Source organism: Taudactylus pleione, unplaced genomic scaffold (genome assembly GCF_031769625.1).
Source record: "Taudactylus pleione unplaced genomic scaffold, aTauple2 ptg000019l, whole genome shotgun sequence".
Classification (NCBI taxonomy): Eukaryota; Metazoa; Chordata; class Amphibia; order Anura; family Myobatrachidae; genus Taudactylus; species Taudactylus pleione.
Genome location: NW_028284421.1, coordinates 22,609,317 through 22,635,171, shown reverse-complemented (window position 1 = coordinate 22,635,171; position 25,855 = coordinate 22,609,317). Strand labels below are relative to the sequence as shown.

Below are 25,855 nucleotides of genomic sequence, written 5' to 3'. Positions count from 1 at the left end.
ATTCACTCGTCCAAGTCTATGGTAATTGCACCGGAACTTCCCACCCAGAGGAAGACTGCGGCCCGCGGGTGGTGACAGCTGTTTCAGCGGGGTGCCGCTAAAAGGGCAGGGTGTATTACAGCTACTTCAAATTGGGAAGGGCGCGGTGCCCTGTTGAAGCAGCCTAGTGGGAACGCTAATTAATAAATAAACAGCAGTACAGATGTGTCCACATGCATTTTACCTCTGTGCGCTACAAGTGGCGTTAAACATAACGCGAGTGCCGTGCAAATCGGTAGTGCCAATGCGTCTTTTCGTGCAACTTTTTACCATTCAATTCTGTGTTCAAAACACCTGAGACGTTTCTCTGTAATTGCCTGATGCACACTTGGTCAGCCAGGCCAGTGACATTTCACCATTCCCTATTTAATCCAGCCCCTGGATTCAACCCATTGCCTGAACAACATGTTCCTTCCCAGGATAGATCTAAGCTTAAGGTCTCACTCCCCGTGTCCTGTTGTCGTGTCTCCAGTGACTTATATATTTGTTACATCGTGGGCTACTCGCTGTTTGCCAGCTATCCACCTGTTGCTGTGTATCACAGTCATCTAGCAGTGCTGCAGCTTCCACACTGCAAACAGACTTGCCCTACTGCTGCTCAGTTAACGAGCTGGCATGTGCATCTGCGGCTCATCCCATCTGCTGCTGTGTATCACCACTTGTATCATCTCCGTGGATCCAGCTCTACGTCGGTTCCGCTGGCTGCTACCATTGGGACAGTGCATGTAAGTTACCTGTATTCTGATAACTCCATGCTCTGTGGTTTACTTCAGGGTAAACGGCTATACTATTGGGCTCACCTTGTATTGGTTTCCCTGTGCTGTGTGCTATTGTCTTAGGCTGGTTCTGAGTAAGATGCAGGCTCCAGGGCTATGGTTCAGTGTGCAGCATACGGTCTGTACACTGAGGTGTCCAGTAAGCTGTATTACCTATCATGACTCTCAGTACCGGCGTTCCTCACTGGGTTCCAGTTCCAGGTCTTGCGTCAGAGCAGTATCAGGGTTTTAGCTTCCTCAAGCTCTACCCTGATTACATAAGACTCAGATTCCTTGCCTGAGTTCGGCTCTGCCCATAATATATTGTTCTGAGTTCCGGAAGTCACCCTTGTCCCTGGTCTTGCTGGCCTTCTCAGGTCACTAGGCTAGGGGCCACCCAGAGGATCTGGACTGTTTACTACGGTTCCAGTTCTGTATCCATGCATATCAACAGTCAGTTGTTCCTACATAGACACTAGTGTGCCTATTCTCCTGTGTAAACTCATAAGTCAGAGTATCATCAAGCCTACACGTTTTTTGTGCACTTCAGTCCTACCCAAGGGTCTTAGGCCGTATCTACCGAATACTAAAACTGAGAAAATTAGGTTAAATTGGTATTATATACAATGTGTTTGGCCCTTTTTTGGCTTTCAAGGTGCAATTCTTAACTCCATTTTGGCTCTATATAAAGGGTCCCTCCGAGAGGGTCTTTAGCAAGAGGCTTTGTGTCCAGTGAATTACCCATCTTCAACTGAACTAGACAGGGGTGTCCCCTCGGCCCTCTGGTTGTTGTTCTCACCATGAAACCTCTTGAAAAAAAAACCTTTAATCCCCTGTGGAGTTTCCTGGTTCCTTGACTAAAGTGGCACTCATAAGCTATATCAACTTGCTGATAACATCCTACTTTCTCTTTCATCCACTAGGGGACACTGGAGGTGCTTACGCTGGGGTATAGGCGTGGTTAACTGGAGCTGGCACTTTAAAATAATCTAGAAGTGTGAAGCTCCTCCCCCTCTATGCCCCATCAGCCCTCAGTTTAGAAAATGTGCCTTAGGAGCTGGTCACATTATGCTGTGCTCCAGCAACACATCTATTTTATTTATTTAAAGCATCTTTTACAGTCCAGTAGGTACCCTTCGCCACCTATCTAAAAGGTGGGGTCCGGGTATCTGGAGCCCTGGTGTTTTAGCAAACACCAGGAAGGAGTGCACAGGGCTCATTACAAGAGCTTCTGACAGCTCCTTATCGCCACAGCAAGTCTTCACAACAAGAAGAGAAGACTGCTGACCTGCCAGAGAGAGACTACAGGGGACACGCAGTGAGTAACAAGCTGCGCATCCCCTGGCTCCTGCCCCGCTGTCCGGCGCTGACACAGCATGCTGCGCTGTGATATGTGTGCATAGCGCAGTTAAGCAGCGCTACACCTGTGCGCTGTGTAAGGGAAGCCCGCTGTCGGCGCTGCCCTGCTCTAAGGGAAGCTGTGTGTACACAGCGCTACACGCGCGGCTCCCTGCTTCTTCCCTCTCCCCGCTGATACACGTGGCTACCTGCTTCTTCCCTCTCCCCGCTGATACACACGGGTAGCGCGGAGGGGAGGGGGGGATGGGCCACATAGCAGCCATAATGGAGCCCTTAGAGCATGAAGAAGGGGGCGGAGCCCAAGCAGCGCGGGCTGTCTCTCCACTATACCCGGCAAGCGGCTGTAGATAACAGCCTGGCTGCAGTTTGTTAACTGTTTCATGCCTGTATCTCTCCCTTATACAGGAAGAGTGCAGCAGAACTGAAGGCTGGATTCTTTTGCTCCCCATTCCTGGCTACAAAGCTACAAGTTAAGCACAGAAGGCTCTGGTACAGAGGCTGTGCATAATACACTGGGGGTGCAGGGAATCTGAGCTGTGGGAAGGGAGTGGGGTGTATCTCCTCCTCTGTGTCCCAAGCCAGCCTTGTTTTTCTTTACTTCTGTATATACTCTGTCCCTCTGTGTGTGGTGACTGTGTGTATCCATGTCAAACAGAACAAAGGCATCTCAAAAGAGGTTTTTGTTCTAGGTGTAACAACAAACTAACCAAGCCGCATGCTGCTGGGTCCACGTTATGTGATGCTTGTATAGCAATTGATCCACCTATGGCTAATACTGCCTCACCTGCTCCTCCATGGGCCGCTGACATGGTAGGAGTAATGACGGATGTAACGTCTGAGTTAGCTGAGGCATGTAAGTCTCAGCCTCCCTGGGTTGCTGGGCTAACCAAGTCTCTTGACACTCTGGTACAGGTTATGGGTACAGCTGTGTCCGCTCCCTCCACTTCCTTACAAGGACCGACACAAAAGCGTCCTTTATCGACTGTTCTCCAGTCAGAAGAGTCTGACGAGGAATTCCTCGCTACGGAAGAGGAAGGGGAATTGGAGGAAGTGTTACAGGACGATACCCCTCTAGAGTTAGTTTCCACCTCTCCCGGGGTGGAATCTCTAATTTTGGCGGTCAGAAAAATCCTTAAATTACCCGAAGATGTTATTTCTGCATTCCAGGAGTGTGAATTATTTCATGAACAACCAAAGAGCTCTGCGGTTTTTCCGTTCTCACTGCATCTTCAACAGCAGCTCTCAGTGGCCTGGAAACAACCGGATAAACGGTTCCAAATTCCGCGCCGGTTTCCTTCTAGCTACCCTTTTCCATCATCCATGATGGAGAAGTGGGAAACGCTCCCTCCAGTTGATGCGTCCGTCTCCCGTCTCTCTAAGAAAACAGCACTCCCAGTACCGGGAGCCACAGTACTAAAAGATCCTTCGGATCGTAAATTGGAGACAACGCTAAGATCTATTTATACTGCAGCGGGTGCTCAGCTTAGGCCCACCCTTGTTACTGCTTGGGTTAACAAGGCTGTGGTTTGCTGGGCTGACCAGTTGATTACAGGTTTGGACTCTGGTACTTCCAGAGCAGAGTTACGCCTACTAGCAGAACACATCCGTGAGTCTGCAGTTTTCCTGGGAGAAACGTCAAAAGACATTAGTTAGATTAGTGCTCGCTTATCTGCTTCTGCTATTTCGGGCCGCAGAGCCCTCTGGTTGCGCGCCTGGCAGGCGGACGCAGAATCCAAGCGTGCGGTGGAGGGTTTACCATTCAATGGCGACATGCTGTTTGGCCCGGAATTAGACTAATGGATATCCCAGGCCACGGGGGGCTAAGTCTTCCTTCCTCCCGTCAACTGCACCGGCTCCCAGAAGAGCTTACGCTGGACCTTCATTTTATTCCTTTCGTGGGAGAGCCAGAGGGGCTCCCTCCCAAGCAAGAGGCGACAGAGGTAGAGGCCACCCACACACGGTTGCACATAGACAGGAGCCTAAGCCAGCTGAGAAACAGGTGGCATAACGGTCTTCCGTCCCACCTGGGACCACCTACAGTGGGAGCCCGCCTGCAAAGATTTCAACAAGTTTGGAACCAGACGTCTCCAGAACCGTGGATCCGCAGACTAATTTCCCTGGGGTACCGAATAGACTTCAGGTTCTCAGGTGGGCCGAGAGCCAGTCAGTAATCCTGTCGGCGGTATTCATCCCTGGTGTGGACAACTGGGAAGCAGATTACCTAAGACGCCAGGATATCCATCCCGGGGAATGGAAGCTTCATCCAGACGTGTTCAATGCACTGATACGTCGATGGGGATGTCCTCAGGTGGACCTCATGGCGTCACGATTGAATCGTCAGCTCCCGGTATACGTGTCAAGAACTTGAGATCCGCAGGCAGTGGCAGTAGACGCTCTGACAGTTCCGTGGATCTAAGACTTCGTTGCCTTCTTCCTCCGATTCCACTTCTTCCTCGACTGCTAAAAAGGATAAGACACGAGTCAGCCTCTGTCATTCTCGTGGCTCCGCACTGGCCTTGGAGAAGTTGGTTCTCGGACCTTCGGTCCCTATTGGCAGACGATCCGTGGCCCCTTCCTCTGCGCCCGGATCTGCTGCAGCAGGGTCCTTTCATACACTCCAACCTAGCGCAACTGCGTTTAACAGGGTGTCTCTAAAATAAAGAGGAATCACAGACTCTGTTATTCCCACCATGCTTCGTGCCAGGAAACCAGTTTCGGCTGCGCATCATCGTCGCCTCTGGCGTTCTTATATCTCGTTGTGTTCCTGTCGGGATCTTCCCTCTAGGACTTTTCGGTGTCCCAGTTTCTGTTTTTTCTTCAGACTGGTCTGGATTCTGGCCTTCGTCTTGGAATTTTAAAGGTGCAGGTTTCTGCCCTTTCCATTTTCTTTCAACGGAAATTGGCCCTCATTAATGAGGTGCAGACATTTCTTCAGGGAGTCTTGCGTTTGCAGCCTCCTTTTTGTACCTCCGATAGCTCCCTGGGACTTGAACTTAGTGCTTCTGTTTCTTCAGTCGTCCATGTTTGAACCTTTGGAAGAGGTTGATATTAAGTACTTGTCTTGGAAGACGGTCCTCCTCCCGGCTCTAGCATCGGCTTGTAGAGTTTAAGAATTGAGTGCTCTGTCCTTTAAGTCACCTTACCCTCTGTTTCATGCTGATAGGGCGGAACTCCAGACAGTAGCCGCCTTCCTTCCCAAGGTAGTGTCGGCTTTTCATATTAATCAGCCTATTGTGGTACCATCTTGGGTGGAGGACTCTGGTGGTTCTTCTACCTTGGATGTGGTTGAAGCTCTCTGCATCTATGTTGACAGGACTGCTTCCCTCCGTAAGTCTGAGTAGCTTTTTGTCCTCTATGATGCGGTTCAGAGAGGTTGGCCAGCGTCTAAGCAGACTTTGGCACGTTGGATCCGGCTGACATTCATCAGGCTTATGTTAATGCCGACCGCCGGCCTCCTTCGCCCATTTCGGCTCATCCCACACGTTCTGTGGGTGCGTCATGGGCGGCCGGTAGGGGAGCATCCACGTCACAATTGTGCCGTGCGGCCACTTGGTCTTCAGTTCACACGTTTGTCAAGTTTTACAAAATTGATACGTTCGCTGTTTCGGCATACCGTTTTGGCCAACTAGTTCTGCAGGTGCCGCAGAGCGCTCCCGCCCATGGGGAAAACTTTGGGACGTCCCCAGCGTAAGCACCTCCAGTGTCCCCTAGTGGATGAAAGAGAAAATGGGATTTTGGTACCTACCGGTAAATCCTTATCTCTGATTCCACAGGGGACACTGGACGCCCACCTCAGCGCTCTTCGCCTGCCTGTTCGGTTTGTTCCGTATGTTGTATGTTTTGATTATTGTGTGTTCTTCTCTCCCTTTTACTCCGCTTGTTCTCCATCTCCTCTCGGTCTCCATTTTCTAAACTGGTGGTTGATGGGGCATAGAGGGGGAGGAGCTTCACTCTTCTAAATTATTTTAAAGTGCCAGCTCCAGTTATCCACGCCTCTATACCCCAGCGTAAGCACCTCCAGTGTCCCCTCTGGAAGCAGAGAAAAGGATTTACCGGTAGGTACCAAAAACAAGAGATATGGTAAGAACTTACCTTTGTTATCTCTGTTTCTACGAAGTCCATAGGGTCCACAGGGTGACCTTGGGTATAGCTGGATCCTGGATCCTCGGGCACCACGGAGTTAAAGCTTTTAGCTGCTCCCAGGATGCACTTGGGTCCAACCTCCCCTATACCCCGCCCCCGAGCCACAGGCACCTCAGTTGGTAAGCAGCCTAGGCCGGAGGAGGAGACGAAACAGAGAGAAGGAAGACTGGAACACACAAGAACCATACTCACAGAAATGGGAGACGGAAAACCGGTGACCAGTCACAGAGCCCATATGAAGCCAGGTGCGTCAGGGCGGGTGCCCTGTGGACCCTATGGACTTCGTAGAAACAGAGATAACAAAGGTAAGTTCTTACCATATCTCTTGTTTTCTACTTCAGGGTCCATAGGGGTCCACAGGGTGACCTTGGGGATGTCCCAAAGCAGTCCAACTAAGGGCGGGGACGCTCCTGTGCTGATAGGAGAACCCGGCGCCCAAAGGATGCATCCTGAGAGGCAAAGGTGTCAAACGCATAGAACCTCAAAAAGGTCTGAATGGAAGACCAGGTGGCCGCCTTACAGAGCTGAACAGCAGAGGCGCCACGGCTAGCAGCCCAAGAAGGGCCCACGGACCGAGTGGAATGAGCCTTAACAGAGGCTGGAACAGGTAAACCCTCCTGCATATAAGCCTCAATAATAACAGAACGAAGCCAACGGTCTAGAGTCTGTTTGTTGGCAGGCCAACCCCTCTTGTGAAAACCAAAGAGGATAAACAAAGAATCCGACTTCCTCACAGAACTAGTCCGGTCCACATAAACCGGGAGTGCCCGGACAACGTCTAAGGAAGTCTCCCCAGCCGAAAGATAAGGTGACTGAAAGGCTGGTACAACAATTTCCTGATTAATGTGGAACCTGGAAACCACCTTAGGCAGGAAATCAGGACGAGTGCGAAGCACCGCTCTGTCCTGATGAAAAATCAGAAAAGGGGGACGACAAGAAAGCGCCCCCAAATCTGAAACCCTCCTGGCAGAAGCAATTGCCAAGAGGAAAACAGTTTTAAAAGTTAGCCACTTGAGCTCCACTGACTCCAAGGGCTCAAAAGGAGGACCCTGTAAGGCCCTAAGAACCACCGCCAAATCCCACGGGGCCACAGGTGGCACAAAGGGAGGCTGGATTCTCAAAACACCCTGGAAAAAGGTGTGTACGTCCGGCATAGCAGCGATCCTGCGCTGGAACCACACCGACAGACCAGACACGTGTACCTTCAGTGAAGAAAGACGTAATCCTAAGTCCAAACCGGACTGAAGGAAAGCCAGAATACGCGAAACTCGGAACACCTGGGGATCATAGTTTCTGGCCTCGCACCACTGAAAGTAAGTGTGCCACACTCTGTGATAGATCCTCGCGGAAGCAGGCTTGCGCGCCCTCAGCATGGTGGTAATAACGGAGCTAGAAAAGCCCCGAGACCTCAGGACGGCTGTCTCAAGAGCCACGCCGTCAAAGATAGTCGACCCAGATCCGGGTGAAGACAGGGCCCCTGAGACAACAGGTCCCGCCGTTGAGGTAGGAGGTACGGAGCGTCGATGGACAGGCTCCGCAGATCGGAGTACCACGGCCTTCTGGGCCACGCTGGGGCCACCAGGATCAGTGTGCCTCCGTCCTGTTTGAACTTGCGCAGGACCCGAGGCAGCAGAGATATCGGAGGGAACAAGTAAGCCAGTTGAAACAGCCATTTCACCGACAGCGCGTCTATCAGACTTGCGCCTGCGTCCCTTGTCCTTGACCCGTACACAGGCAGCTTGTGATTGTAACGGGACGCCATCAGGTCCAGCTCTGGCAGCCCCCACTTGTCCACGAGTAGTTGGAATACCTCTGGATGAAGCGACCATTCCCCGGGATGCACATCGTAACGGCTGAGGAAGTCTGCCTCCCAATTGAGGACTCCTGGGATGAAAACTGCCGAGAGAGCTGGAAGATAGCGCTCCGCCCAAGCCAGGACGCGGGACACCTCCGACATCGCAGCTCGACTGCGAGTCCCTCCCTGGTGATTGATGTATGCCACCGTGGTGGCGTTGTCTGACTGCACCTGAACGGCCCTTCCGTGAAGAGCGGTGCCGGACGACTGCAGGGCTCTGTATACTGCCCGCAGTTCCAGGATGTTGATGGGAAGAATCGCTTCCTCCGCCGACCAACGACCCTGAAGTGACAAGGAGCCTGTCACCGCCCCCCAACCCCGGAGACTGGCATCTGTCGTGAGCAGAACCCATTCCGGGATCCAAAAGGGGCGCCCCTCCAGGAGATGCGCTGTCTGCAGCCACCAGGCTAGGGACAGACGCACCTCCGAGGACAACACCAGCATCTGAGAGCGGATCCTGTGTGGCAATCCGTTCCATTCTGAAAGAATCAGCCCCTGCAGGGGCCTGGAATGGAACTGGGCAAACTCCACCATGTCGAATGCCGACACCATGGACCCCAAAACCCTCATCGCAGAGTGCACCGACACTCTGCCACTGCTCAGACAACTGTGAATCCGCAGCTGTAAGGAGGAGACCTTCTCTGGAGTCAGAAAAATCCGTTGCTGACGAGAGTCGAGCAGGGCCCCCAAATGAACCATCCGTTGTGATGGGATGAGGGAGGATTTCTTCCAGTTGATCAACCAGCCGTGCGCCTGTAGACAAGCGACCGTCAGGTGGAGATGCTGGATCAGTACCTCCGGGGAGCTTGCCAGCAAGAGGAGGTCGTCTAGATACGGTAGCAACCGTATCCCCTGGCTCCGAAGGTGAGCCGCCATGACCGCCATCACCTTGGTAAATACCCTTGGTGCCGTGGAGAGACCAAAGGGTAGAGCCCTGAATTGGTAGTGGTTGTGGAGAATAGCAAACCGCAGAAACCGTTGGTGCGATGTTGCTATAGGCACATGGAGGTAGGCGTCCTGGATATCCAGGGAGACCATATAATCCCCCGGTTCCATCGCCAGTATGATGGAACGCAAAGTTTCCATCCTGAATTTGGGAACCCTGAGAAACCTGTTCAGGGACTTCAAATTGAGGATGGGGCGATGAGAGCCATTGGGTTTCTGCACCAGAAACAGCGTAGAGTAATACCCCATCCCACGTTGAGACTGTGGTACGGGTATAACGACCCCCGCCGTCAGCAAGGCCTCTATGGTTTCCTGAACCTGCAAGGCCTTGGTTTTGTCCTGAGAAGGACTTGTGCAAAAAAACTGGCAAGGCGGCCTGTGCCGAAAAGACAGGGCGTACCCCTGGGAGACCACTTCTCGCACCCAGGCATCCGTGGTGGTATTGTGCCAGCACTGGGCGAATTGAAGAAGTCGGCCTCCCACTCTGGGGTCCCCCAGAGGGAGGCCCGTCCCATCACGCAGAAGGCTTATCTTCTGGCTTGGAAGAAGGGCGCCTAGCACTCCAGGCTTGCTTCTTTGGCTTTGAGGCGGTCTTGGGTGCGGACTGCCTCGGGAAGGACTGACCCTTTGCCTTGCCCTGAACCCGAAAGGAACGAAACGCCGAGCTCCGGACCTTAGCAGGTGTAGTAGCTGAAGGGAGGAAGGCTGACTTGGATTTTGCCAGGGTATCTACTATTTTGTCCAGGTCCGGACCAAATAGTAATTCCCCATTAAAAGGTAAGGCCTCCAAGCCTTTCTTTGAATCCGCGTCTGCTCTCCAAGACCGCAACCACAAGGATCTACGAGCAGACACTGCTGCCGACGAAACCCTAGAGGTCAACAGGCTAGCATCCAAAGATGCTTCTCCAATGTAGGAGGCGGCATCTCTCATCTGTCCTAACAACGCCCTCTGGACGTCCGGAGATTCATCCGTAAACGTGTCCTCCAAGGCGTTGGCCCACCCCTCAATGGCCTTGGCCACCCAGGAGATGGCCATGGACGGCCGGGCTACAGCCCCTGAGAGAGAATAAATAGACTTTAGACAAGTCTCCACCTTCCTGTCCGTAGGATCCTTCAGCGAGGATATAGACGGCAATGGCAAAGTAGCACTCCTGATGAGGCGTGTTACATGGGAATCGACTGCAGGCGGAGTTTCCCATTTCTTACAATGCGCTTCCGGGAATGGATAATTGGACGCCAAGCGTTTCTGTGGCAGGAAACGCTTACTGGGCGTCTGCCAGGCCACCGCCATGTGATCAGTCAACTGATCAGACAAGGGGAACGCTGTAGAAGTAACCTTAGCTTTTTTAAAACTAGGATACCTTGACTTGGGAGCGGGTGCCTCATCCTCAATCAGAAGAATAGCCCGCACCGCCTTAACCAGAGCCCGCACATTGATGGAAGACTTAGTGTCTACCTCCTGGACTGAGGCATCTGAGGCTGAGTCATCCTGTACCTCACCATCATCCGAGAACCCCTCAGAATCCGAAAGATGCGCAGCCTGTGCCATGACTGAGCGTTTAGACGCCCTGGATGGCACGTCACTGCGCAACATCGACTGAAAAGCCGAAGATGCTGCCGCCAAATCTTGGACAGTGTGGGAAAGCGCATCCACCCAGGGTGGAGGAGCTGTCACAGGAGCCTGAAACGGCACCACAGCCGGCTGTGCCACAGGGGTGGACTGAATATACATTGGCAACCCCGCATAGGGACCAACAGGCTGAGACCCCGGGGGAGTCAGCAATAATTGTGGGACACCCGGGGAATGGGGGATGGCAGGCTGGGGCAACGCCCTAGTAGGGACGGCAGTCGGGACCGACAGACGGTCCGCGATGGACACCAGCACCTGGGAAAACATCGCCCATGGTGGCTCCTGCGAAATGGGAGGTTTAGACGTACCAGGGACCGCCTGGCACCGTCCGCACAGGCCGTCCTGTGACAAATCCTCCCTATCCACTCCTGCAGAACAGCGCCTGCAGGAGAACAATGCTGGAGCCCCGGAGTGCTCAATCTCCTCCTCAGACATGACTTAGGAAGAAAACGTGCGCACTCACCAGTGTGCTGAACAACAGCCCACAATATGGCACCGTGTAGCACACAACTGTATGTGACGGACCTCACAAATACGTGATCTATATAGGTGAGGTCAGTAGAAACACCCTTCCCCCGCACACCTGTAGGGCTTGTAGGAGAAGGAAAGGGATAGGTACAGGCTGACAGTAAGTAGAAAAAAGACACAGACAGGCAGCACTAGCAAAAGTCACATACCATGCAGGAAGATATACTCACTGCACCTTTCCACTACAATCAACCTCCCAGATTCAGTGTCTGGGAGGGCTATAGCGCTGTGTACACTGTCCTTGTCGGGGGAGAGGTACACAGGGGGACCGGTCCGCGTGCTCCCTGAGAGTATCCACGCTGCCAGTAAGAAAATGCCGCTCGAGACCTCAGAGGAGGAGTGGCCCGAGTAGCTGCAGCTCAGCGACGCCAGACTCCGAGCTGAAAGGCGCGCTGAGCTGAGGGGAGGAGCCGCTGACAGGGAAGGCTTCCTCCCCTGGCTAGCATATTTAACCCCCAAGGTTGCGGCATCCCGCTTGCCGCTTAATTACCCTGGTGGTCTAGTGGTCTGGCGGGGTATGCCTCCGATGGAGGGGGGGCCTGCCGCCACCGCTAGCGCCCCCGGTCCGTCCCCTAGACCGGGGGCATGGGACTGCATATGAAAGGCATTACCCGCGCACCGCCGCTAATCAGCGGTGCGCGGCTTACCTGATCTCCCCGGCGTCTTCCGGCAGCAGTCCCGGGGGAAGCCAGAGTCCGGCTAGTACAGACTCTGGCTTCCCCCGCCGCGATCCCCAGTTCAGTGCTGGCGTCGCGGCGCCAGCAGGGAGAAGGAGCGGCAGCGTGGGCGTCTGTACAGACAGCCCATCGCTGCCGCTCTGGAGAAAAAGAAAAAACTGTAGTCAAAAAATAAATAAATTTAACTAAGTTAAAAAAGCTTTAGGGGGCTGCTCCTGCAGACCCCCCCCCGCAGGGTGACCCGACTCCGGCCGGGCACCATCTTAAACTGAGGTGCCTGTGGCTCGGGGGCGGGGTATAGGGGAGGTTGGACCCAAGTGCATCCTGGGAGCAGCTAAAAGCTTTAACTCCGTGGTGCCCGAGGATCCAGGATCCAGCTATACCCAAGGTCACCCTGTGGACCCCTATGGACCCTGAAGTAGAAATCCCATATTTTGTCACTCGCCCTACGACCTCCCTACCTGCTCTGCATGGCATTTTAGACAAATTTAGTGAGGCCTCTTAATACAAATTAAATATATCAAAGTCTGTAGCTTTACAAATTCCTGCCCTACTTAAACACGTGTTTGATATCAACTTGACTCCACTGCTCTTACTAAGGCTTGGTTTGCTTATGAGGTTGAGACATGTAGCTGCCTTTAAAATTATCTTACTCTGGAAATTAATGTACCTTTTTCTTTCTATGCATGAAAATGTGTCCAAAATTCAGAAAATGCAGTTTTCGGAGTTTAGACTACATTTCCGTATATGTATCAAGCTCCGGAATGCTATAAATTCCGGAGCTTGGACCTGGTGGGTAACGCCATCTTTAGAGCCCAATAGAAGCATATTGGCTTGTTATCAGGTTTCTTCTGAGAGGGATCCAACTGGCTCCCACCCAGTTTCCCCCAAGGCAGCGCGCGCCGTTCTGCGCATGGGAACGTCTGGGTAATAAACCCGGAAGTCGCTCTAGCATCTAGCTATCGCAAAGGACATTTCTTATAAGGAGAGCTGTCCTTGTGATTTTAATCACATTTCTAAGTACACACCAGCGTAATTAATGAATATTTATGAACACAGCTTAAAGGTACATGTGTATTAAATAGCAGCAGCTTGATCATATTATGTTTAGATAGATGAAAGCTTCTTGCTAATGGTTTGCTAAGAATTCCTGTGAGCCTACGCAAAGATAGAAGACATTCCCCAATGTACTTAAATGCTGTGTAGCAATATCATTAGAAACCCTGGTCTGAAAGTTTTCCTGAAAGCATTAACAGAATTTATTCTAATGGTGACTAAATGATATTACCTAGATATCTAAAATAATACATATATTTAATTGAACAGACACAGAAAACAATGGCGAGACAGATTCACAACTAGAGAATGTAGGTACCGTCTCACCTTTTTATACCAGCAACAAGAAGAGAGGCCCATGGCTGATGCATACTAAGACACATGCCCTGGTCACTGATCTCTTGCAATTCACGGTCCTGTATTCGAAGCTGGTTCCGCTGTTTGAGATCATCTGCAGCAGATGCAGGGGCCTTTCGTCTGTTTGGGCCTGAGCTCACCTGATCCACCCACTGGGACAAAAGAACACAGAACATTTTAGCTCAACAACCAAACTAATTCTGCATTTACAGGTTGCAGTCAAAGTCGAAATGGATAGCGTTGACACAAGAAATACCAACAGAAGTACCGACATGAGCCGAGTGTTGACATCAGAAGTGCAGACATTGAAAAAGCGTCGTACTGATATTAAAATCAGTGTTGACATTGACATGTCGACATGCCCAATGTAAACATTATGAACATGTCGACATGTTTAATGTTGACATAACGACCATGTCAACATTATTAATATCTACTTAACATACTGAACCCGCATTTCCAAAAGGATTCATGTTTAGACATATTATGAATTCTTAAACAGCTGTAAAAAAACCAAAACAACAAAACAAAACATTGCTTCAATTCGTGTCACTCCAGCTAAAGAGACTACAATAACAAATGCGTGAAAAAAGAAAGTTATGGTATAACATACCTCAGTTAACTCTTTCTTCGAGATCCATAGGGTCCACAGGATCTACCTTGGGGTATGTAGTTGTAGTGATCCATCGCACCAAACAGCTTACAGCTTTGAAGCTCCCAGCTTGCATAGGGCCTCCTCAATATATATACCCCACCCCCCAGTTACAGGCATTCAGTTTGTAACCAAGCCTAACGGCAAGAGATGGAAAGTGGAGAAGGAAGTACAATGTACACAAGAAACACTCTCAAAACACGAAGAGGGAATCAGTGATACAAAAAAAGAAAGGAACAGTTCCCAACTGAGGCCAGGTGCGTCAGGGTGGGTGCCCTGTGGACCTCGAAAAACAGTTAACTGAGGTATGTCATATCATAACTCTTATTTTCTTCTTCAGGGTCCATAGGGACTACATGATCTACCATGGGGATGTCCTAAAGCAGTTACCTTAAGGGTGGGGACGATCCTGAGTAGAGAGGAGAATCCGCCGCCCAAAGGAAGCATCCTGGGAGGCAATAGTATCAAATGCATAGAATTTGATAAAGGTATGGACGGAAGACCAAGTGGCTGCCTTCACAGCTGTTCAGCCGAGGCACCATGTCTAACCACCCACGATGGTCCCACAGACCGAGTAGAATATGCGGTCACCTTGTTTAGGACAGGGAGATCAGCCTGTGTATAGACCTGAGAAATAGTCATACGCAGCCAGCGAGCCAAAGTCTTTGGGCCTGATTCAGAGCCGAACGCTCTGACCAGATCGCTCGCTCTGAATCAGTGCCCTCCACCATGAAAATGGAGCGGCCTCCTGGCCGCTCGCATAGCTATGGGTGACCACCCACAGCATATGCGAGCGTCCATGATGATGGTTGCAATGGTCTTGACCATCGGGCTTGCGACGGAGACCCTGCGGTAGGGTCTCGCTGCCGCAAGCCCTGGAGTGATTTTGCCTCTATCAGAGCCAAAATCACTCCCACTGACATCACTAGTTATGTCAGTGGGGCCGGCTTCAGACAGTAGGCGTTCCCATGGGAACGCCTCCGTCTGGCAGGCACGCCCACCAAAGGGGGCGTGCTGTCAATCAACATCGACAGCACGCCCCCTTTGGTGCGAGACCGGGAGCGATGGAGAGCCCGTCGCTCGCCGGGTCTCGCGCATGCGCAGTGGGGGAACATCGACCAGCTTGCGAGCGTCACGCGCTCGCGAACGGGTCTGAATGACCCCCTTTGTTAGCTAGCCAGCCTTGTTTGTGAAACTCATAACAGAAAGAGCGCATCAGATTTCCTGATGGAGTTGGTACGATCCACGTAGATACGTAATGCTCGAACCACATCCAGGGAAAGGTCTGAAGACTGAAAGGCCGGGACTACAATTTCCTCATTCATATGAAACTGGATACCACCTTTTGATAAGGTAACCCACCTTAGTACGGAGGACAGCATTATTTATGACAGTGCTGCCAAATCAGAAACTCTGCGAGCTGAGGAAATAGCGAGGAAAAAAAGCGTCTTCGCTGTCAACCATCTAAGGTCCACCTTATCCAAGGATCAAAAGGAGAAGCTTGCAGTGCCCTGAGAACCAAAAGATAAATCCCACGGTACCACTGGAGGGACAAACGGAGGTTGCAGATTCAGAACCCCCTGAAAAAATGTTCAAACATCTGGCAGGGGAGCAATTCTGCGCTGTAACCACAGACAATGCAGAAACCTGAACTCTCAAGGTAACCAGGCGAAAACCTAACTCTATTCCCACCTGAAGAAAAGCAAGCACTCGCGAGACCTTGAAAACCTTAGGGTAATATTATCTGTGGGAACACCAAAGAAACAATGAATGCCAAATCATGTGACAGGTGCGGGCCGAAGCAGGCTTCCTTGCCCTCAGCATCGTCTGGATCACAGACGTAGAGAAACCTTTGGCTTTTAAGACGGAAGCCTCAAGAGCCATGCCGTCAAAGCCAGCTGAGGTAAATCTGGATATAGGCAGGGACCCTGCACTAGCAAATCCGGTCGTAGAGGCAATGGAAGTAGACAGTCTATGAATAGACATGTCAGATATGCGAACCAATGTCTCCCAGCTAAGGTAAATCAAAGAAAGAAAAAAGCCTGGGACTGCCTAAGCAGTCCTGCGGTTATAACTGGCGCTTCTAAACTTGCCAAGCACCAAACAAAAAACTGAATGTCTGTGGTTGGGTATATAGGGTGGAGGCCTTATGCATGCTGGGCGCTTCAAAGCTGTAAGCTGTTTGGTGCAATGGATCACTCCAACTACATACCCCAAGGTAGATCCTGTGGACCCTATGGACCCTGAAGAAATAAATGAGCAAAGAAATTAGATCTCTTTAAAACAATAACATTAAAATGGATTCAAATAAAAAATATGAGATATGGTAAGAACTTACCCTTGTTATCTCTATTTCTACGAAGTCCATAGGGTTCCACAGGATACCTTGGGGTATAGGTGTGACGTCAGTCGCAGGGGACCAAAGAGTTAAGCTTTCAGCCTCCCAGGATGCACTAGGTCCCCCTCCTATACCCCGCCCCCGGGCCAAGGCACCTCAGTTAGTTACCAAGCCATAGGCCGGAGGAGGAGAAGGAAGAGAGAGAACAAAGATCTGGACACATACAAGAATCACATTCTCACCAGAGGGAGACGGAAAACCGGTGACCAGAGCAAAGCCCATCTGCAGCACAGGTGCGACAGGGCGGGAGTCCTGTGGAACCCTATGGACTTCGTAGAAATAGAGATAACAAGGGTAAGTTCTTACCATATCTCATATTTTCTACTTCAGGGTCCATAGGGTATCCACAGGATACCTTGGGGATGTCCCAAAGCAGTATCCTTTAAGGGTGGGGACGCTCCTGTGCAGAAAGGAGAATCCGCCGCCCGAAGGAAGCATCCTGAGAGGCGAAGGTGTCAAACCTGTAATACCTCACGAAGGTATGGACAGAAGACCACGTAGCAGCCTTGCAGATCTGAACTGCAGAGGCACCACGTCGAGCTGCCCACGAAGGACCCATAGACCTAGTGGAATGAGCCTTCACAGAAGGAGGGACCGGTAGGCCTTCATGAAGATAAGCTTCAGAAATAGCCATACGGATCCAGGCTGCCAAAGTTTGCTTTGAAGCAGGCCAACCCTTTTTACGGAAGCCATAGAGGACAAACAAAGCGTCCGACTTCCTAAACGAAGAAGTGCGGTCAACATAAGTCCTTAAGGCCCGCACAACATCCAAAGAGGTCTCACCCACGGAAAGACCCGGTGAGTTAAAGGCCGGAACAACTATTTCCTCATTAACATGAAACTGGGAAACAACTTTGGGAAGAAACTCGGGCCGAGTGCGGAGCACTGCCCTGTTCCCATGAAAAACCAAGAAAGGGGGTCTACAAGAAAGAGCCCCTAACTCAGAAACACGTCTGGCCGAAGCAATGGCCAGAAGGAAAACAGTCTTAGCCGTTAGCCATTTAAGATCCACTGAGCCCAGTGGTTCAAACGGCGGTCCTTGGAGAGCCCTCAGGACCACAGCCAAATCCCAAGGCGCCACAGGTGGAACAAAGGGCGGCTGAATACGGAGAACACCTTGCATAAAGGTGCGCACATCCGGGATTGTAGCAATCCTACGGTGAAACCAGACAGATAGGGCCGAAACCTGTACCTTCAAAGAAGCAAGGCGAAGCCCATGATCTAGTCTCGCTTGCAGGAAGGCGAGAATCCGAGACAGACGAAACTCCCGCGGTGCATAACCTCTCGGTCGACACCACTGGAAGAACGTATGCCACACGCGATGGTATATCCTCGCGGAAGACGGTTTCCGAGCTCGTAACATGGTACGCACCACAGAGCTGGAAAACCCCCGGGACCTCAGCATGGCCGTCTCAACAGCCACGCCGTCAAAGACAGCAGAGTCAGGTCCGGGTGAAGGCAAGGACCCTGAGACAGAAGGTCCGGTCGTAGCGGCAACCGCAGAGGACTGTCCACGGACAGACCCTGAAGGTCTGAGAACCAGTGCCATCTGGGCCACGCGGGAGCTATCAACAGGAGCGTCCCTCCTTCCTGTTGAATTTCCGGATTACCCGTGGAAGAAGGGAGACCGGAGGGAACAGGTATGCGAACCGGAACGTCCACCGGACGGACAGAGAATCCACCAGAGACACCCCTTCGTCTCTTGTGCGAGACCCGTACACCGGAAACTTGTTGTTGTGCCGGGACGCCATGAGGTCGATTTCTGGAAGACCCCACCTGTCCACCAGTAGTTGAAAAACGTCCGGGTGCAGGGACCATTCCCCTGGATGAACGTCCTGGCGACTTAGAAAGTCCGCCTCCCAATTTAGCACTCCCGGGATGAAGACTGCTGATATGGCCGGAAGATTGCGCTCCGCCCAAACCAGGATCCGAGAGACCTCTACGAGAGCCGCCCGACTGCGAGTTCCTCCTTGCCTGTCTATGTAGGCCACGGTGGTAGCGTTGTCCGACTGGACCTGCACCGGGTGACCCTGGAGAAACCGCTGTGCCTGCAGGAGAGCATTGAAGACCGCACGGAGTTCCAAGATATTTATTGGAAGCTCAGCTTCTGTCGGCGTCCACCTGCCCTGGAACAAGTGTGGACCCGAAACTGCTCCCCAGCCCCGAAGACTGGCGTCCGTTGTCAACAGGACCCAATTTGGAACCCAGAACGGACGTCCCTTGTTGAGGTGGGTCGTCTTTAACCACCACGCAAAGGACAGGCGAACCTCCGGGGTGAGCACAATCGTCTGAAGTTCCAGAGACTGAGGCAGCCCGTTCCACTTGGACAGGATCAGGTGCTGCAGAGGTCTGGAGTGAAACTGGGCGTATTCCACCATGTCGAACACCGACACCATGGAGCCCAGTAACCTCATCGCCGAGTGTAAGGACACCCGGCGGTTGTGCAGACTGTAAAGCAGAGATCTTGTCCTCCGTCACGAAGATCCTTTGCTGTCCCGAGTCCAATAAGGCTCCAAGATGCAGAATCCTCCGGGACGGGATTAGAGTGGACTTCTGCCAGTTGATTAGCCAGCCGTGCCGTTGCAGCAGTGCAATGGTCAGGTCCAAGTGGTGTAACAGGAGCTCTGGAGATCCTGCCACCAATAACAGGTCGTCCAAGTACGGCAACATGCGGACTCCTTGCAGCCGCAGAGAAGCCGCCATGACCGCCATCACCTTGGTGAAAACACGTGGTGCTGTCGCCAGGCCAAAAGGTAACGCCCGAAACTGGAAGTGGTCGCTGCGGATTGCAAACCGAAGGAACTCTTGATGGCGCAAAAGAATAGGGACATGCAGGTAAGCGTCCTGTATGTCCAGTGACACCATGTAGTCCCCAGGTTCCAGCGCCAGAATGATGGACCGTAGGGTCTCCATCCGAAACTTCGGGACCCGCAAAGACTTGTTGAGTGCTTTGAGGTTGAGAATCAGACGATATGACCCATTGGGTTTCTGTACCAAAAATAGATTTGAATAGAAACCCTGGCCCCTCTGGGAGAATGGAACAGGCACTATAACTCCAGCCTGGAGCATAGTGTGCAATACCTTCCGCAGCTCCATAGCCTTGTTCCGGTCTGATGGTAGACCCGTGGTGAAGAATCGAGCCGGGGGTCTGTGCCGGAAGGAGAGGGCGTACCCGTGGGAGACCACCTCCAGAACCCAAGTGTCTGTCATAGTGAACGACCAACACCGGGAGAACTGCAGCAGGCGGCCTCCCACCCTGGGATCCCCCAAAGGGAGGCCCGGACCGTCAGGCCGCAGGCTTGTCATCTGGCTTGGGGGCCGGACGTCTGGTACTCCATGCCTGTTTCCGGGGCTTGGCCGATTTCTTAGGGCCAGCCTGTCAAGGAAACGACTGTGGTTTGGGCCTGCCCTGGGCCCTAGATGACCGAAAGGACGATGGTCCAGAACCAGAAGGAGCAGCGGCCGACGGGAGACAAGCAGATTTGGCTGCCGCCAGCGTGGCCACAATCTTATCCAGATCCGGACCGAAGAGAACTTCTCCGGTAAACGGCAACGCTTCCAGACCTTTCTTGGAATCTGCGTCCGCCTTCCAGGATCGCAGCCACAAGGTGCGACGAGCAGCTACCGCTGCTGAAGAAATTCTAGACACCAGAGTACTAATGTCTAGAGCCGCCTCGTTGATGTAGGTGGCCGAATCACGGAGATTGCCAATCAACTCCGCCTGTTCGGCCGGACAGTCGGATTCAAAAGAAGCCTCTAAGGAATCCGCCCAGCGCTCCATCGCTCTGGCAACCCAGCAAATGGCCATAGCCGGCCGTGCTGCCCCCCCTGCAAGGGAATAAGCGGACTTCAGGCAGATTTCTACCTTGCGGTCCGTAGCATCCTTAAGGGAGGACATGGATGGCATCGGCAATGTGGCACTACGGACAAGACGGGTCACGTGAGAATCCACCTGTGGAGGGGATTCCCACTTAGCAAAATAATTATCCGCGAACGGATAAGCCACCGCCAGGCGTCTCTGCGGCTGGTATCTTTTGCCAGGTTGTTTCCACACCTCCTCTAAACGGTCCACCAACTGACCCGAAAGAGGAAAGACTGTGGCATCGCCCTTCACATCTTTGAAAAAGGCATACTTAGATTTAGCCGCTGGGGATACTTCGTCCTCAATCACCAAGGCTGTGCGGACCGCCCGAATAAGTCCAGGAATATATACTTTGGACTTAGCATCAGCGTCCTTAGTATGGAGAGGTTCCTGATCGTAAGGATCCAGAATCTCCCCATCATCAGACGTCCCTTCGTCATCCTCATAAGGAGCGGACAGAGACGCCACCGGCCTTTTATGAGGCCGCATCACAGACTCCCCTTGCAACACATCCGACAAGTGCTGTACAGAACTCGTCAGGGAGTTAACCCACGCTGGCTCCTGAGAACCCGGGAGTGGGGAAATAGGGAGACTGTGGGGTACCACCAATTGTCGTGGGAACCCCTGCATGGGTGACGACTGCTGGGACAAACCCATCGGAGTAAACGCGGGCTGCGGAGCTAACTGGCCCACTAAAGCTGTTAACGCCTGAGCGAAACAAGCCCAGGGCGGCTCCTGTACCGGTGCTGTAACCGTAATAGGCCGCGCCATGGACAAACACTGCCGGCAAAGGCCCTCCGGGCTACCCTCCCCCTCCGCTAACGGTACTTTGCACGTGGTACACTGTAGCCGGAGGGGAAAATCACTTTCAGACATGATGGCACCACGTATGTGACCTCTCTCACCAATTAAGTATTAAATAGGCGAGAGACCACCCTGCAGCACCGCACTGCAAGGGCTTTAGCAGAAAGAACAGGGACAGTAATAAAGCTGACAGTTTTGAGAAGATAAAGTTACAGGCAGCAGCGCTAGCACAGTCACATACAATGCAGAGAAATAACAATTCCTGCACTAACAGCGCTGATCACTCAACTACGCAGACACAGGGCCTGGTAGGACACAGCGCTGCATACACAGACCTGAGCCACAGCGGAGGAGAGGTATGCGGGGGGACCCAGACCACGATGCTTCCTTCCAGGCTTCCAGCAGCGTTCACCATGCGTTGCCGAGAAGATGGCCGCCGAGGAGCAGAGAGAAGCTGGCCTGGGGGAGGAGCGCTGACACAGGACCAGTCAGCACAGTGCAGAGAGGGCTGTGTGCAGCGGGGGAGGCGTCGGCTGTGAGACAGGGAAGGCGCGCTCCCCTGGCATGCATTTAACCCCTGGGACGCCGCAGCGCTACCGCTCTGCTGCAGTCCGCTGTCCCAGGGGGTAGTTGAAAGCGCAGGTTCAGTACCTGGCTCCACGCTGCAGCCAGTCCCCAGGGAGCCCCCTGCCTGGGGACTTAGGACCATGTGACCAGCGGGGACCCACCGCGGGACCCCGCTGCTTACCTTTGTCCCCCTTGGATCCGGCCATGGTCCGGAACATCTGGGGTCACCGCTAGCTGTGACCCCAGATGCTCACCAGCATCCCCGGATCGGTACCGGCGTTCTGGTACCGGCGGGGGTGTAGGGAAGACAGCATGGACGTCAGGACTGACTGTCCATGCTGTACATCCAGATGTGCAGCCACAGCTGCACTGAAGAAAGCTTCAGGGGCTCTTCTAGCCCCCACTCCGACAGGTGCACCCGACGCCGGCCGGGCACCAAACTAAACTGAGGTGCCTTGGCCCGGGGGCGGGGTATAGGAGGGGGACCTAGTGCATCCTGGGAGGCTGAAAGCTTAACTCTTTGGTGCCCTGCGACTGACGTCACACCTATACCCCAAGGTATCCTGTGGATACCCTATGGACCCTGAAGTAGAAAAGGGGACACCAGCAGAAATATATTGCTTGCAAATCCTGTGGCCACATTTTGTACCTGTGTAAGGAGACCACGCTCACCTTCTAGCAGAGAAGAAGCATCCCTAGGCTGCACATAGTGGATAAATCAATGTACTCTATTGCTGTAGATACCTACTTTGATAAAGACTAGAGTAGCATGTGGATCATCTACATCTGACTAATGCTGGCCATACACCTGCACGACCAGCTTAAGATGAGATTCACATACGATTCCCTGAAGCTCCCCGGCAGCACGATTTGTTGTTTTTCTTTGCACAAATCTGTCGTACGATCGATTGTGTGCCTCACGCGCTGCAAATTTAGTTTAGGAAGAAAACATTCCCAACCCTTTTCTCAATCACTATTAACATCTGGATAAACAATTAACCACTCTCTACCTCAAGAGCTAAACAAAATGCCAAACAATGTAACGTTCATACATATATATTTCAATAATATTTCTTTATTCTCTGAGGGGTAAACATTGTTTTAGCATGCTACATGAAGTGGCTTACCATTGGTGGAGCCGAAAACAAGCTGGGATTCAAAAGATGGGAATCTCTCCCAGTCTCCCCTGTATTTTTCAATGGCTTCACTACTGTACCAGAGTTAATGGCATGCACAGTTTCTTCAAACCTATCAGGAGAAGAAAATAAAATAAAAAAATCATATTGTAGTTGGAGGCGTGGATGCAGTAAGAAACCGCTGTATTCCTGAACCGGAGAGATCAGAGGGAAGGTTGCCATAGCAATCCAAACACTGTAAGGAGAAACCTTGCAGCTCGTGGAGTTCTAGCGTGTGCTGAGTGGGAAAGGAGATCAGCACAAGCCTCCGATAAGAAAAGGAGACGTGTCATGGGGCAGGATGGAAAAGATATTACACCATCCCTGGATTTGATCATTATTTCTGGAACATATCTGGTGATCACACATTATCACCTGAGAATAACTTTGCACTCCAGATTCTGTGGGTCCCTGGATGGGGAAGAATGCGCATTTTTAATGGGCTATTCTTTGGCTTGTAAAAATGTATGCAGTTTTGCCACTGGAAGGGGTAGGAATTCATGGCCTCACCAAGTTCCCGGGGTCCGAGTGACTGACTATTCACTCATTCACTGCTATGTGTGAGTCACTCACACATAGCAGTGAATGAGTTAAGAAGCAGGAGGGAAGTTGTTGGGGGTATGGCCTGGGAGTAGCTTGGAGTAGGCAACACCGGCTCTCCCGCTGAAATCCTGATAAAATATCCTGTATTTGGTTGTCTTCTCTCCGGATTGCCTCCTACCGTGGGGTAATCTCTCCTGCCTGCTTTGTATGAGACTCTCCGCTGGATATATTCCGGTATGCTCCTCGGTTATCGGTGAAGCAGGGCACTCCTCTATACCCAGACCAGGCGAGTCTGTCCTGACTCCCGCGACTACCTAAAGGAGTTGTGATTACTTACTGGATTTATACTTCCCGTCAGTGGTTCAAGATGCGGGTATCCGAATGGCACCTTCGGGTACCAGTTTTATCAAATTATTTGATGGGGATTGTAATTATATCCTGTTTGCTCATATATATTCTTCAATATGTTGCAATGATATATGCCATTATCAATGCCGCATTTACTTGTCTTCTTATCTACCACATTTATTGGGTATTTCTGTTATGTATGTTTCTACTCTTAAAATAAATAAAAAAAAATATTGAATTATAAAAAAAAAAAAAAAAAAGCAGGGAGGGAAAAGGTAATAATCTATGGTTTTCGGAGTAACTACAAAACCACGACCGCCCTTGTTTGCACGTAGTAAGATTTAAAAGACTACTGAGGAAGTCACAGGGATGTTATTAGTCAAACACTGCATCCCTGTATAATACTGCATAAATGCCTCAAAGATAGAAATACTATGTAATTCTTTATTTGCTGGCACTCAAGCCCGTTGTCCAAACATGAATCTGTGCCCTAGTGTAAGTGTTGAAATGGTCTGTATGATACAGTACATCGAGGTATAGTAACTTAAGCAGCTGCCTTACCCTCATTTCATTCACTTTATGCTACAAATAAGGCACCCAAACACCTAATAGGCTATACTACTTTTAATTATGTCAGACACCCTCTTAACATCAAGCCAATGTCTTGTAGTCTTTGTAATTAGGAGGATTTGTGGAAAAGGTTAGGCTTCACTGTAAGGTGGTGTTATAAATAATGATAATAAAAACAATGACATTTAACAGTACACAAGTTGGATGGATTTGTATTATAGCAATTCCTTTTAGGTCTTACTGTAGTAATAAATAAAAACAGAAGTAAAAATAAAATATAATTTGTTTAATGTATCTTTATTTATGTAACATTTGTATGGCTGTCCATTAGTGTACCCACTTCCTACAGGCACAGGCCCTTATTATGAGTTGTAAGTAACTTTGCACCTGGGCAAAAACCATGTTGCACTGAAAGTGGGGGAGATGTAAAATGTGCAAAGATATTTAAATTTAAGAGGGTTGTGTCCATCCTCAAATCTAAATTGCAGTATAAAAATAAATCTCATCAGTATTTGTGGGATACATGCAAAAGCAGTCAGTATTTTCCCTGCATGCAAAAATAATACATGTATTTGAACCCCTTGCATTACAACATAGTTTTGTCCAAGTGCAAAGTGTTTATTTAGATATTGATGGAATAGTTGTACAAAAAAAACAGGATTTTGGTACTTACCGATAAATCCCTTTCTCCGATTCCACAGGGGACACTGGAGTTCAAGACAGTGGGTATAGACGGTGGTAGAGTAGAGCCTGGCACTTTAAATAATTCAGAAGTGTGACTGGCTCCTCCCCCTCTATGCCCCATCAGCCCCAGTTTAAGAACTGAGCCCGAGAGGAGACGGAGGACAATAGGAAGACCAGGAGAAGGAGAAAGTCCACAGAACGGAACAAGACCGACTGAAGAACAGAGGACCACTGCAGGGAACACATGCAGTCACACTACCATATAAGGACCCAACAAAATGGCATGTACGCAGCGCTGGGCGGGCGTCCAGTGTCCCCTGTGGAATCGGAGAAAGGGATTTATCAGTAAGCACCAAAATCCTGTTTTCTCCTTCATCCACTAGGGGACACTGGAGTTCAAGACAGTGGGGACGTCCCAAAGCCAACCTCCCGGGTGGGAAGCGCGGAGAACTTGCAGACCCTTCAGCCAAATGAAACAGGAACCTCCCAGAACCGGAGGCCCAACGGAAGGCAAGAGCCGAGGATCAAGTGTCGTAGAGCATAGGAGACAATTAGAACTCCTTGCTGAACAGTCACAGAAATTCCACAACTTACAACGTAAATCGAATGGAATAAAGCAGCTAGTGAGAAAACATTTGCAGATGAGAAGCATCAGAACACTGTAAACTCATCGGAAAACAGACCAAGCCGGACCGTTGGGAGCAGAGAACCCCAACCAGAATCCATAGGAGAAGGGCAGTAACCCAAGAACAAAACTCGAGAAAACCGTACCAGATTCGGAAACCGTAAGCTGCCGCAGTTGCAGACAGCAGAATCCCAGCACTGCTGGACATAACTCATATAGATGTAAGTGTAACGATACCAATCTACAGATACAAAGCTGATCCTGTCCACAGACTCCTAACAAA

The 25,855-nt window shown here is 51.2% G+C and overlaps 1 protein-coding gene across 2 annotated transcripts in view; it reads right to left on the bottom strand.

Moving 5' to 3' along the window:
- The window catches only part of TRIP4 (thyroid hormone receptor interactor 4), an 89,786-nt gene that overhangs the window by 17,474 nt on the left and 46,457 nt on the right, over nt 1-25,855 (bottom strand). For both annotated transcript variants that reach the window (XM_088446053.1, XM_088446062.1), the window contains exons 8-9: nt 22,755-22,875; nt 13,315-13,496 (exon numbers count right to left, since the gene is read on the bottom strand). In XM_088446053.1, the coding sequence (XP_088302179.1) occupies nt 13,315-13,496; nt 22,755-22,875 (303 nt within the window). The remainder of the gene's footprint in view (nt 1-13,314; nt 13,497-22,754; nt 22,876-25,855) is intronic.